The 14520-nt window shown below is 42.2% G+C and overlaps 1 protein-coding gene across 1 annotated transcript in view; it reads right to left on the bottom strand.

Moving 5' to 3' along the window:
* Nucleotides 1-4434: 4434 nt before the first annotated feature.
* Nucleotides 4435-14520, bottom strand: part of DDX1 (DEAD-box helicase 1) — a 70151-nt gene continuing 60065 nt past the window's right edge. The window contains exons 21-26 of the mRNA XM_073625352.1: nucleotides 11271-11343; nucleotides 11123-11195; nucleotides 9063-9105; nucleotides 6396-6491; nucleotides 5569-5689; nucleotides 4435-4870 (exon numbers count right to left, since the gene is read on the bottom strand). Of these exons, the coding sequence (XP_073481453.1) occupies nucleotides 4740-4870; nucleotides 5569-5689; nucleotides 6396-6491; nucleotides 9063-9105; nucleotides 11123-11195; nucleotides 11271-11343 (537 nt within the window). The 3' untranslated portion in view covers nucleotides 4435-4739. The remainder of the gene's footprint in view (nucleotides 4871-5568; nucleotides 5690-6395; nucleotides 6492-9062; nucleotides 9106-11122; nucleotides 11196-11270; nucleotides 11344-14520) is intronic.

The following is a 14520-nucleotide window of genomic DNA, read 5'->3' on the forward strand; positions in this document are numbered from 1 at the left end:
ATTTGCAAGGCTGGGTCACAAGGCTGGAAAGGGATTGGTCCTTCATGCCTACTTGTTGACAATCGTCTAGGATAAACAAAGCTGTTACCACGGCAACATCAGCAGAGCTCAGAAAGTAGGCCAAACATCACTTCCCATTTACTCGTATGGAAGAGATGGCTCCAAGACAGCGTTAACATGTAGCCAAATCCCACACACGGGTTGCAGCCTATGGAAAGCAATAAACAATTCTTTACCTACTCGAGACACAGTTTTAGAATACATTTTTTAATAACAGTTCAGCAACAAATTCTATAGATCTCACTCCTCTTTTCTAAGTAGTGTGGCATTGTAAAGAAATAGGAAATCCAATACTATTTAAACTGCATTCATTATAAATAGTATTTATCAACACCATCGGGTACATTTTAATATGGATAAAAGGGAACATTGCTCCTTGTAAGTAACTGAACCTGAAAAGAAAAAAAAAATGAAAAACTGCTTCTCTGTGATACAAGAGCCCTGGTTCACACTCAATGCGGCTTTGAAATCGTGCAACTTCACTTGAAAAATCGCACAATTTTAAAGCTGCATGTCAGTGCGACTTCAGGTGCTAATTCGCTATCATCTGCACGACTTCCTGCACAGATGTCTATGCAAGTCACACCTAAAATTGCCAAAAGTAGTGTAGGAACTATTTTTTTTAAATTGGAGGGCACAGCAAAGTCGCATTGCACCGATTTGAACAGTTCTATTGCAAACAATAGGGTGTGATTTGACCTGCCAAATTGCATTAAAAGTCGCACCGGTGTGAACAAGAACTTAGTCAAATTTACATAACACAACTCCCCGCTAAATTGCAAAGGCAGCCATACTAGGGCATACACATGCCTTGGCAATTTGCATCGCAAAATGGCAGAAATTATCCCGTCACATTCGGTGGATGTGGGAATGTTTTTTTTTTTTTTTTTGGCCTGCTGGCTGAACCATATTAACCATTTCCCTACCGCGCATAGTCATATGACGGCGGAAGGAACCCTTTGTCCCTTCGGGCCGCCATCATACGTCTTTTCTTCCTGAGCCTCTGGGGGGCGTGCGCGCGCCACGTCACTAGGCACCCGATGCGTGTGCCCGGCGGCCGCGATGTCCGCCGGGCACCCGCAATTGCCCAGTAACACAGCAGGACCGTGGATCTGTGTGTGTAAACACACAGATCCACTTCCTGTCAGAGGAGAGGAGACCGATGGTGTGTTACCAGTACAGAGGAACACCGATCGGTCTCCTCCTCTTGTGAGTCCCCGCCCCCTACAGTTAAAATCACTCCCTAGGAAACATAATTAACCCCCTCGATCACACCCTAGTGTTAACCCCTTCCCTGCCAGTCATATTTACACAGTAATCAGTGCTTTTTTATAGCACTGATCGCTGTATAAATGTGAATGGTCCCAAAATAGTGTCAAAAGTATCCGCTGCAATATCGCAGTCACGATAAAAATCACAGATCGCCGCCATTACTAGTAAAAAAAAAAAAAAACAATAAAAATGCCATAAATCTAGCCCCTATTTTGTAGACGCAAACTAATCAATATACGTTTATTGTGATATTTTTACCAAAAATATGTAGAAGAATACATATCAGCCTAAGCTGAGGAAAAATTTTTTTTTTTTTTTTTTTTTTAATGGGATATTTATTATAGCAAAAAGTAAAAAATATTGTATTTTTTTCAACATTGTCGCTCTTTTTTTGTTTATAGCGCAAAAAATTAAAAACCGCAGAGGTGATCAAATACCACCAAAAGAAAGCTCTATTTGTGGGGAAAAAAAAATTATCAAAATTCCATATGGGTACAGTGTTGCATGACCGCGTAATTGCCATTCAAAGTGCAACAGCGCTGAAAGCTGAAAATTGGCCTGGGCAGGAAGGGGGTGAAAATGCCCTGTATTGAAGTGGTAAAAAAAAAACAAAAAAAAAAAAAAAACACAACAATGGCTAGTAGTTGTAATAGCTACCTTGACAGGTACCCTTGATCCTTGTACATGGTGTTTTGTGCAAAATATCCACAGTGATTCTAATTTGGTTTCAGTTTTTTTTTTAAACAAATATCTAAGCAACATTGCTTCTTAATAACATTATCACAAGAACTACACAGTTGGCTCATTTCCACACATGCTTCCACAATCTCACACACGTACAGGTACACGTCTACATGCACTAACATGAGGGACAATTATTCACTAGACCACTAGGATAGTGTCTTGGTGCATTATAGAAGGTGTATGTATAGCCAAAATGTCTATAGGTTTGGGAAGGAGTATAGAAGGGTCAGAACCCCCATCAGGTTTTTACTGCTGTCTATGTCCTCTGCTGATTTACCCTCTTTTTTGGGACCATCCCAAGAAACAAAAATTGAGGGTTATACACACACATTTTAAAAAGAAGTTCAAACCTTCAATTTGGCCATACCCTTCTACTTGGTCATAGACGTATACTTATTTCTGCACTCTTGTGACCCAGATTCAGCTGACAGTGGGCTAAATTCTGCTGTTGGCTGACCTTACAGAGGTAGTCCCATGCTCTGAAAGGATCCCAACATTAAGGACAGGATCCACCCAGATGCCTGATCAACAGCTGGCTCAGCCCCACAACACGCTGCTCAAAGCCTGAGCCAGCTGCTCTTGCACCCTCCACAGTCCGGTGCTCCAGTGAACGGTGGAGGGGCATAGCAGAGAGTGGTCAATGACAGTCACCACTCTCTCCTCAGTGAAGACCAAGAACTGAGAAACCAGCAGTCATGTGATCGTTGAGTTCTCGGTCTTCAAGCTGGTGAGGGACAGCTGTAGCATTGAACCGATGCTGCAATCACACAGATGAGCATGTATGTTTTTTGTTTTTGTTATTTCCCTTAAAAGGTATTTGTTACCCCAACACTTCTCTTTCTATTACTTCCTTTGTGTGAAATCCCTGGTGTTCCAGCCAGTCCCTCTGCTTACCCATTAAAAACTGACCACACTAAGGAGGAAAGCAAACCACGGTCAGTTCTGTAGGTATGCTGGGAGCTTAGTGTGATCTCCAATGATCAGACTTGTCCTCACACGCCCCCCCCCCCACAGCCTTTCACTGGGAAGCTCATTGTGCTACTGCTCCCCGTCCCACCAGCTCTTATGCAGCTGAGAACAGAGAGATGGCGATCACTTATAAAAAAGCAAAAAAAAATAAAAATAAAAGAATAAAAAAAAAAAAAAAAAAAAAGAAGAAGAAAGAAAAAAAAGGTATTTACAATTATTTTTTAATCTATACACAAATGTTATGCCTTTCATTTCTACTATAAACTGAGTGGGTTGTTTTACAAGGTGATCTTTACAAACCATCACTAGCAGATCACAAAACTAATCTGTGCATTATCCCTGTAGGGCAAAGCAGCAGGTACACTATAAAAGCATGATATAGCCCTTTTAGGGACAGTGATACCATTAACATTGTTTTTTTTGGGGTTCCTGAACAGGTTGAGCGCCACAGGCAATTTTTCTCTTTTCTTGTCACATTAACCCCTTTCCGACCAGTCGCAGCAGTTGGACTACAACAGGTTGGCTCCCCTGGGCGAAACAACGTTACCTTACTTCGCTTCGCCTTTTGACCACTAGGGGCACCCGCGATCACTTGTGACAGAGTGAGAATCGGGATCTGTGTGTGTAAACACACAAATCCCAGTTCTCTCAGGGGAGAGGAGACAAATCGTGTGTTCATACTAAGTATGAACACCGATCTCTCTCTCTCTCCTCCTAGTCAGTCCCATCCCCCCTACAGTTACAGCACACACTAGGGAACACAGTTAACCCCTTAATCGCCCCCTAGTGTTAACCCCTTCCTTGCCAGTGACATTCATACAGTAATCAGTGCATTTTTATAGCACTGATCGCTGTATAATTGTCACTGGTCCCAAAAAAGTGTCAAACTTTTGCTGCTCCATTTAATTATCAGGATTGAAAAAAGGGAATCCCTGTGCTGTAAAATGGAGATTACACAAGTCTAAGAACACTGTCCCCAACCACATCTGCCACCTCTACCTGTCCTAGTGTCCAAGCACCAATCCCCAGTGCTGTCAACAACCAAAGGATTCTTATTAGAATATAATAACAGCAAAATTTATATCTTCTACTACGCAGTTCAGAGTGGTGCACTCAGATATCAAACAACCTTTTTCCTTCTTTTTTTATATAGCCGAGTTAATAGGCTAGTCACCACATGTAAAAACGGGAAAGTGAGACTTTCACCGAGTTAACGGATATAGAATATATATTGTTCTACAAATTTGGTTTCTGTATACTTGCATTTCATTCTGTACCTGTTTTTAGAGACAGTTCAGCAATTGCATGATGAAGCCCTATAGCAGGCAGTTCTGGATTTTTTTCGTGCTTCAGTACTGATGAATTCACCAATCATAAAATAAAAAAGACTTTGTATGTATGTTTGTATTTTTATTGTTACAGCATGCAAAAAAGCACTGACAAACATCATTAACCAGGTAAAAGGAAACTTCGATGTACCTCATCACTTAATACCAGGCATTAGCTGGTATAGAACAAAAAACAAAAACAAAAAAGGAAATAAAAACTAGTGTCCATATTCGCTTAATTCCTGGATGTGTAAGTGCAGCTCCAGGCGTAGTGACCGTTGCTCAGTTTGATGTTCCGTGCTGCATAGGATGCTCTATTCAATGGGTCTCTCCATTGAAGGGCACATTTACTGACACTTCAGAGGCTCAGAAGGTTCTGAAGAGCTGGTTGGGCAGATAACCCAGACGTAAAAAGGAGGTCTGAGCCTCTTTCTCCAAAGAAGCCAGCTCTTGCACAGTAGGCGCCAACATTTCTACATGCCCTTTATAAAGTCCACCTGCAATGAAAGAAAGACTCCAATGTGAAATGGCTTGAGTACAAGGAACAAACAATGTCTGCATGCGCATGGTGCAGTGCATAAAATGAACCTGTCACCAGATGCACATTATGTAAAAGGTATTGTTTAGCACAGATAAACACATGCTGGGGATGATATCCTTGCATCATTAGCAATCCAAGGACTTAGAAAAAGTATGTAGGACAGGAGTCCCAACATTTTAGTGGCTGCGTATTTGTTCCTGGTATAGGACTTTAGCTAGTCTTATTGGGAGTATAAAGATTACAGTAGCAGAATGTGGGGGCACTGGAGGAGGAATATTTCATGCATAACCAGGAATCATGTTTTTTATTTAAACGTTGGCTTTAAATGGAAAAGTCTGAAGCAAAGTTCACTGCTAAGGTTTACTCAAGGGAGTTATGTTTTAGGGTTTAGGTGAGGGAGCGGTAAGTGTTAGGGTCAGTTTAAGGGTAAATTTAACGCTAGGGCATGTGGGCTAAGCCTATTTTAGTTTCCAAAAGGCCCACACAGAGGACTTCAGTAGGTCCCAGTGTTGACAATCAGCATCGTAGTTTTCAGTGTGACCTATAGACACACACTTGTTTTGAATTGTGTATGCCATATTACACCATTTACATAGCCATACAAACAAACCTTATATGTAATAGAATACAACCGCCTGATGAATTAAAACTTACCACCAGTAGCTCTCCGTTGTCCATATGATACTTTTCCATCAAATTCATCCAAAGGCACCTTCATGTCCTGCTCTACATGTGTTATGGTGCAAGTCAGGTGCTCCTCAATTTCTGAAAGCAGCTACAGAAAAATTACAGATTAGCGACAGCCATTGTCAGGGGATGTATTTAGCACAGCAATGATTAACATTGCATTACAGGAAAATAAAGGAATTTTCTACATTAGAGAATGCAAATAAAATTTACTGTAAAACCCTTATATTTGTGAAATATTTATTTTTGCAGATAATGATGTCTTACATCTTACTGAAACTGTCCAATTTAGATGAATATATTGGAATAAAAGTTACACATCAGTTCTGCTTCAAATCCTATAAAGTATCCATAAACCTAAAGACCTCCTTAAGGGCACATGCACATGGGAAGGGGGGTTGGCTCATAGGAGCAAAAAAAACTGACGTTTTTGGGTGCAAGAAGGGACAAGAGAAGTGTACAGCCTGCTGCCAGAAGCCTGTCAAAATCAACGATAAGCTTAAAAACACAGCTGGACAAAGTCCCAATTGGTACTCATGGTTAACGCTGTGCGTTTAGGGATGTAGGTCTCCAAAAACATGAAATGCCTGTGCTCAGGGCATATGCATCTAAACTCATACGGTCTTAATTGGGAGAACTGATCAGGCCAGCATTCAGCCGTGGGCTATATGCTGCACCCGTGCCTCCTTGTGTCAAATAACGTCCAGTTTTTATGTTCTATGAGTCCGTATGCATCCACCATCTGCCCAAAAGAGACAAGAATTGTAGCTGAAACAATATATAGTGGAACATACCTGCATCTCATTGTACCATATGGTACAGCCGCCTTCATCCTTCAGTCTGGTATTATAACAACCTTTACCACGACTGCTGCACACGTGATACCAAACCTGTGGCCAGAAAAAAAGGAGGTAATAAGTGATCACACCTACATAAGGACGCTCAAAAACACAATTTTGTTTCATGTTAATCAAGCATGGATTAAATCAAACCCAGGAAGGGGGACAGGTTTTGGCAGAGCAATGTTAATGGTGTGCTTGAAGGGTAATTGTATTTCTTTTAGATGTGTTTTTTTTTTTTTTGCATAAAACTTCAAATTTATGGAGTCAAGTGCTGGAACTACTCAATCTGAACTAAACAGCTTGATTTTATTAATTCATCATTCAGATAAAAGGATCAAATAATGCTCCCAGATATAAATTCTTCTCTAATGATCCTGACTAGATCTAATTCTCTGGTTCCCAATAATGTAATCTGAAAGTGGGGAAGAAATTGATGTACTGGATTAATTACCGATATGAGCATGCATCTGTAGGATAGTCTAACAAAGTTTTTTTTAATCTTTACAGTATGTGATCATATGAAAGTAAAACTGCTATTTAAGCGTGTAATTAAAAGGAAATGCACACATTTAGAAAGGTATAGTGGCTGCCATCGCTGGCCTCTTTTTAAGAACACTAGTTGCCAAACTCTGGCGTTCATATTTTCATCACCCTGGATCAAGTATCTAGAGTATAAAGTCAGAGTGAGATCAGAATGCCTGATCTCCATACTTGTTAAAGGCCGGGGATTCGAAAAGTATTGAACCCAGAGGATCAGTGCGATAGCCAGGCAACAAACAAGGTGCGGACAGCAATGGCAGCCTCAACATTCCTTCAGTAGAAGTTTCCTTTGAATATATACACAGGTAAAACAAATATACCATGCATATTAAATTCACTAGTAATTACTGATGTGAAACAAAATGCTGAAAGTGGGAACTTCACCCAAAAGGGGAAGTTCCGCTTTTCCTTCCCCTCCCTCCTCTCCCATAATTGGAATGTCTTTTTTTTGGGGAATGGGAGAGGGTACCTGATTTTGACACATCACAGGTCCCAAGAGACTGCGGGACCATTCCCTGTGAAGCCGCAAGGAGTCAAGCGTTGCCCACAGTTAAGATGCCGGCACCTGGGCCCAAGACCAGCAAAAAGCCGGGTCAGCCGAAGACATTGCTGGGTCCTGGGAAAGGTCAGCGATCACGGGGGTCACCAAGGTATTCCCTTAATTTGCAGAGATTTTCTCTCACTTCCCGTTTGGCTATGGGACAGGATGTGAAGAAATCTCACCAATGGGACACAGATGGTGAAAAAAAAAAAAAATCTGATAGGGGTTAAAACCCTTCTTTGTTCTATCCAAAATGGAAAAAAAAAGCTGAAACACGGATCTCTCTTTTCCTCCAGTGTATCCATCCCCCACACAGTTAGTAAGCACCTCCCAGGGACACACTTAACCCTTTGATCGCCCCTGGTGTTAGCCCATTCCCTGCGAGTGTCATTTATACTGTGACAGTGCATTTTGTATTACTGTATTGGTGTCACTGGTCCCCAAAAAGTGTCACTTAAGTGTCCAATTTGGTCGCCACAATGTTGCAGTCACGCTAAAAATCGCTGATCGCGGCCATTACTAGTAAAAATAAAAATGCCATTAATCTATCCCGTAGTTTGTAGACGCGATAACTTTTGCGCAAACCAATCAATATACGCCCATTGAGATTTTTTTTTTGTACCAAAAATATGTAGCAGAATACATATTGGCCTAAACTGATGAAGAAATGTGATTTTTTTTTTTTATTGTGAAACGTTTTATAGCAGCTATAGATTTTTTTGTTTATAGCGCAAAAAATAAAAACCGCAGAAGTCATCAAATACCAGCAAAATGAACTCTATTAGTGGGGAAAAAAAGGACGTCAATTTTATTTGGGTACAGCGTCGTACGACCGCGCAATTGTCAGATAAAGCAACGCAGTGCTGCGTCGCAAAAAATGGCCTGGTCATTAAGGGGGTAAAACCTGAAGTGGTTAAATAAAATTTTGTAACAGGTCACTTAAAGATTAAATATTCCTCTTAAAGGGGTTGTAAAGGTATTTTTTTTTTTAAATAACAAACATGTTATACTTACCTCCACTGTGCAGCTCATTTTGCACAGAGTGGCCCTGAACCTGGTCTTCTGGGGTCCCTCGGGGGCTGTCTCAGCTCCTCCCTGCAAGAACTAAACACCTTCATGCGAGCTCTCTCGCATGGTGTTTAGTTCTTGCGGGCGTGCTCCCGTGATACAGCCGGCGACTATAGCTGCTGACTGTATCACTCGGCCCTGCCCCCCCGCGTCATTGGATGTGATTGACAGCAGCGCGAGCCAATGGCTGCGCTGCTTTCAATCCATCCACTCTAGCCAATCAACGGCCTGGCTGAGCGGCGAAGAGGATTACGGGAGCGAGCGCGGGACTTTCGAGGGGTCAGGTAAGTAAAACGGGGGGCTGGGGGCGGCGGCATTGTCGGATGTTTTTTCACCTTAATGCATAGGATCCATTAAGGTGAAAAAACGTGAACCTTTACAACCCCTTTAAATGTAACACAATTATTTGCAGCTTTCTGCCAGACCCTTATATCTATAGAAGAGTTTGTAAAGCCCATCAAACTCCTTACCTTCTCTTTTTCTGCTGCCACCAGAGAAATGGCCAATCCCATTCTGAAAATGGAAACATCTGTTTAGTAAGCCAGTAATAAATAAACTCCAACCATTAAAGGTGTGCGTTTTTGCTACATTTTCCAGCACAGTGTTAAGTAAAATGTTTAAAATAGTCCAATATTTAGTGGCTTTGTCTGTATCCAATTACAGCACCAGTTCACTACACACTTCACCTCGAAAAAACAATGGAAACCTGTGGGATAAGTACACAGGACAAAGTGGCAGCTCGCAGTGAATAATGGAAATCTTTGCAGAGAGGCAAAAGGCAGACTTGCTCCTCTCTGGAAGAGATGATAGATGTGCAACAGACAGAGAAGAGAGGCGGCAGCCGTGCAAGAGAAAAGATGGGGAAAAAAAAAAGCATATCTTTCCAGCCAATGCTGCATATATCTTTATAAAAAAAAAAAGTGTTCACGTATGTGTGCATTAGTAAGGCCCCTAAACATCACCCTACACATTAGCACTGAGAGGACAGAAACAAGGCTGCCATCATCCATCAAACTGGGTAAAGCTCAGCTGAACAGTCTAAAGCATGACTGTACAAAAAAGTTACAAGCAGGAGTGCATGCTCAGTAAGGGCCCACCAACACCAGGGCCGTCCACTGTGGTGCGTTTAACACATGTTAAAGTGTTTAGCAATAGAACAGCTCATGTATTTGAATGGGCTGCCAACGCACCACAGGAACTCAAATTGTTCATGCACTAAGTTTTGGCTAGAGCAGGAAAGCTTTTGAATCACATTAAGAGAACTTACCGATAACAGAAAAGAAAAACCCCTCCAATCGCTGCCCACTGGCAAAGCCAGAGTGGATCCTGAATGAAAGCGGCTTCTGCCTGGCTCTGTCCAGATGCCAACATGATGCGTTTCACCCGGGCCCACCCCATGGAACCAGTGATCTGCTGATCGCTGGTGTAATGCTTTAGAGCAGGGGTCTCAAACTGGTGGCTCTCCAGCTGTTTCTGAACTACAAGTCCCATCGTGCCTCTGCCTGAGGGAGTCATGCTTGTAACTCAGCCTTGCAATGCCTCATGGGACTTGTAGTTTTGCAACAGCTGGAGGGCCACCAGTTTAAGACCCCTGCTTTAGAGGCTCCAGAAACAAAAAAAAATAATAAATGCACATTTTTTTTTACCTGCAAAAAAATATGCATTTATTATTTTTTGTAACAAAGGTGAACTTATCTTTTAAGCCAGGGCAGCCCTTTTCCACGCCAACACCCTTCTTCTGTATGGGTCACCGGAACCCAAGATGGGAACCTTGAGCAGTATGCAAAGTTTCTCTAGCATATGGTCACATTAAAAGAGAAGTATTGTTTGTTTTTTTTTTATTCATACTTACCTCGGTGGATGGAGCATCAGACCGATGCAGCAGCTGTCCCCCGCCGTCTCTGCACTGGGAACCGAGCCACCGAACGTCGCCGATGGCTCGGTTCCCACACATCCCAGAGAGGAAAGCTGCTGACTGTCAGCAGCTCTCCTCTCTGATCCTCCATGTTGAGCTGTGGAGGGGTGGGGAGAGGCCGTCTCAGTGGCTCGCCGAAACTGCCATCAATCAAGGCAGCTGGCGGATCTAGACGCCTCGACTGATGGCAGTGACGTCAGCGGAGGGAGGACTTCAGACCGCTCTCCGCTGAAAACGGAGTGCAAAACTAATTGCACTTCTGTTAACCAATTGGAGAAGCCCAGCCTAAAAATCTCAGGCTGCACTTCTCCTTTAAGGGCTCGTTTATAGCTGTGGTGCCCCCAAAAGAGCATTCTGTGGTGGATTGTTCACAGGGTGGCGAGGAGATGCGATCTTACTTTCTCACTGTCTTTTTAACCCCTAAAAAAACCTTGCACCACCATACCACAACAGTGTGCATTGCATGTAGTTGTGGTGCACCCTATTCAGGCGATTGTGGAGGGGAAGGGGGCAGATCAATTTTATTGTCCTCTAAGTGTAAACCAGGCCAAAAAGAAAAGCTTCCATTGATTACTATAAAACAAAAGGAGACCATAATTCACAACTATACAATACCTCTCAGCTCTGCCGACTCTTCCAATACGATGGACATAGTTTTGCTTCTCATCCGGAAGGGTCACATTGATAACTGAAAGAGGAACAGATATCATTATGGCCAATCATTCTTAAACAACAAAAATCAAATAACCAGAAACCAACTCACCATAAGGAACTCCGTGGATATCAATACCTCTGGCAGCCACATCTGTGCAGACCAGGAATCGAACTTCATTTTTCTTAACACAAAATAATGGGAGTATGAAAAAGTGAATTGACAGACCTGAGACAAAGCGGTAATGCAATTCAATCGCAATGTATATTATTTCAAGATGAGAAGAGGTGTACTGCAACTAAACTAACAGATTTTCGAAGGGGAAGGTTCCATGTTGGGGTCATTTTGTCTTGTCTTTGTTCTTGTGTTGTATATACAAGGGAAAGAAAATCTAAAATATTTTCAATAAAAACTGTGATTCAAAAAAAAAAAAAAATAGCACAGACTTGGAGAAAAATACTGAAATACTGTTTCACTGTATTTACTGAAACTGGAGTGTGCAAAATCTGCTGAAACTCTGCACAGAAACCAATCAGCTTCCAGGTTTCACTGTCAAAGCAGAGACCCCTTTCACACTGGGGCCGCAGCTGTGCAAGCGCTAAAGCGCTGCTCATTTTTAGCAGCGCTTTACCGCTGTTTATTGGCGCCTCTGCGCCACTTTTTGGCTGCTAGCGGGGCGCTTTTAACCCAAAAAAGGGGTTAAACCCCCCCCCCCCGTTAGGCGGTGCTTTGAAAGTGCTGCCCATTCATTCTAGTGGGCAGGGGCGTTTTGGGAGAAAATGTATAGTGCTCATAGATTTTTATGAGCATGAACACACCAATTAATTTAATAGCACCACATCCCAGAATTTAGATAGTAGAGAGCACGAAAATGGGACTTTAGGGGTGCAAATGATTGGACACAATATCAAATATAGTATAAAAAAATGATTTTATTTTGATAAACAAAATAAGAACGTGTGTGTTTAAAAGAAAGGAAAACAAGGGGAAAAGGAGATACAATACTGGCTAGTACAATAGTATATGTGCGACAATACAGCAATGATGGATTCCCAACATGTTTCGCCTATAGGACCGGCTTCCTCAGGGGATGCTGGTCATGTGCAGCGTACAATGCCTTCTATATTTTGCACCTCTAAAGTCCCATTTTCGTGCTTTCTAGTATACAGCGCTCCCAACCCGCCCCAAAGATGCTGCTTGCAGAACTTTTCTCGCGTCCGGGAAGCGCACCGCCCCAGTGTGAAAAGGCACACTGGAATGAGTGAGGCTATTTCTAGCGCTAAAGCACCTGAAAACCATCCCAGTGTGAAAGGGGTCTTAATTGAACAAGCTGAAATGTTCCAGTTTTAGTAAATCTTCTCCACAATGTAAGTGGAAGCAAGGCTGCAAAACGCCAACTACAAACTATTGGTGAACTGAGTCCAATGCCCCAAGTTTATTTCTAAACATCACTACAATGCCTTTATCTTGCCTGTACATCAGGAGTGGGAAGACTCAGTGATCCCACACCAGCTTAAAAAATAAAAATGTCTACAAAGCTTAATTGCATCTCCTTGTTAGGGCCCATTCACACTGATAGCACATTAAACCCTCTGTTTTAGCATGCAACAGTTGACAATTTTAGGCTGCAGTGAGACCGGGGCAGGGGGTGGTATAATGTCCATTTTACACACGTGTCCCTTTTTTTCCCCCATCAACTTCAGTTGAAGTGCACAAAATAACATTTCATTCATGTCACCACATAGCAGCGGCTTGAATTTGAAATGTATCTATACAAACTGTCCTTAAAGAAGAACTGCAGTCTGCTTACAACATTTGTAATAAAAACATCTTTGTCATTTTGAAGCTTCCCTCAAACCACTTTGCATATTATTTTTTATATATACTGTGATTCTGTACTTGCCAAATATGCTGCAGAAATCTCCCTCCACTGAGTCTTCAACCATTTTAACTGTGGGAAGCTGAAGCTGCTGTCTGTTCACTTCCTGGATTTACACAGACACACAAAAGGGACCCCTTCAGCTCTGCGGCCATGCAGCTCTGATTGGCCCTCTTATGACTTATCCCCCCTCCCTTCCTGGCAAACACTCACAAGAGTGAGAGAGAGCTGTGCATGATGTCATAAGCCTAGGCCAATAACCAGACAAGAAACAGGAAGTGGGCTGTATAAGGTATTTACTGGCAGAGAAAATATCATTTACTATCTAAAGTTAAAACAAGGGCAGAAGATTTAATAGATGGAAAATTGAAAAAAAAAATAACCGAAGGTCTGCTTTAAAGCTGAACTCCAGACAAACAGCTTAATACACCTGCCGAAGGATTTGTATTACTCTATCTAGTTCTGCCACACCATACAGACCTGTCTAGCAGGAGAGGGGACCTAATCTTTTTCTGCTGCAGTTCAGTAGTGCCTACTGGTTATCTCTGGTTATCCCCCACCCTCTGACTGGACAATGAAAAGAGAAGAGAAGACAAGACAGACTCTCTCATCTCTGTTTTTTATCTACATGTTTCTTGTACTGCAGCATAACTGATTGGCTCACTGTTTTGCTTCTCCCTATTTGAGCTCTGCTGTACAGGAACAGGCTGATATCAAGTCAAATTCAAGTGCTAACACTCCCTTCATTAAAAAGAGGAAGTTTATCTTTCTAAAGAAAAATAATAAATGCACTTTTTTGGCAGGTAAAAACAATGCGCTGCATTTTTCTAAGCCTGTATTGCACCTATGAACATAAAACATAAAATACAAAATGCAGCGCCCTGAAAGAATGATCAAATAAATTCCAACGTAGTACTGTATGCATAAACAATGCTATTTATGATTTTGACAAAGCGCATGCGCTCGAAACATGTAGGTCACGGCAACAGAACAGTGGACACTTACACAACTGATTTCAGGACACCTTTCCCCTTCGTCTCCGGCACAGCAGTGATGTCACAGAAGGCGCGCTGAGAATATCGACCCTGCTCGGCTTGGTTGCTCCCTCTGGGGCCGTTTACATCACACAGGTTGCCTTTCTATCCATTCTGCTGACCACCATCCAGCCGTGGCATCCACCTGGAGCTGGCAGGTTTTGCCAGCAGCCAGTACGCTCCCCCTCTGGGAACTGAATTTTCTCCCCACCATTTCCTTGGATGGTGATGGATGTTCAAACCATCTCCAGGCAAGCCTCCCAGATGATTGTTTCCCCCTTATCAACTCTGAGGTCACTGGTAACGTTCACTGCCATGTATTTTAAACTTTGACTTTTCAACCATTTTTTAACTTTATGGAATAAATAGCATTGTTTATGCATAAAGTACTTTCATTCATTCTTTCAGAGCGCTGCATTTTGTGTTTTTTTTTTAGTTACACAATGAC

Source organism: Aquarana catesbeiana, linkage group LG04 (assembly GCF_042186555.1).
Source record: "Aquarana catesbeiana isolate 2022-GZ linkage group LG04, ASM4218655v1, whole genome shotgun sequence".
Taxonomy (NCBI): domain Eukaryota; kingdom Metazoa; phylum Chordata; class Amphibia; order Anura; family Ranidae; genus Aquarana; species Aquarana catesbeiana.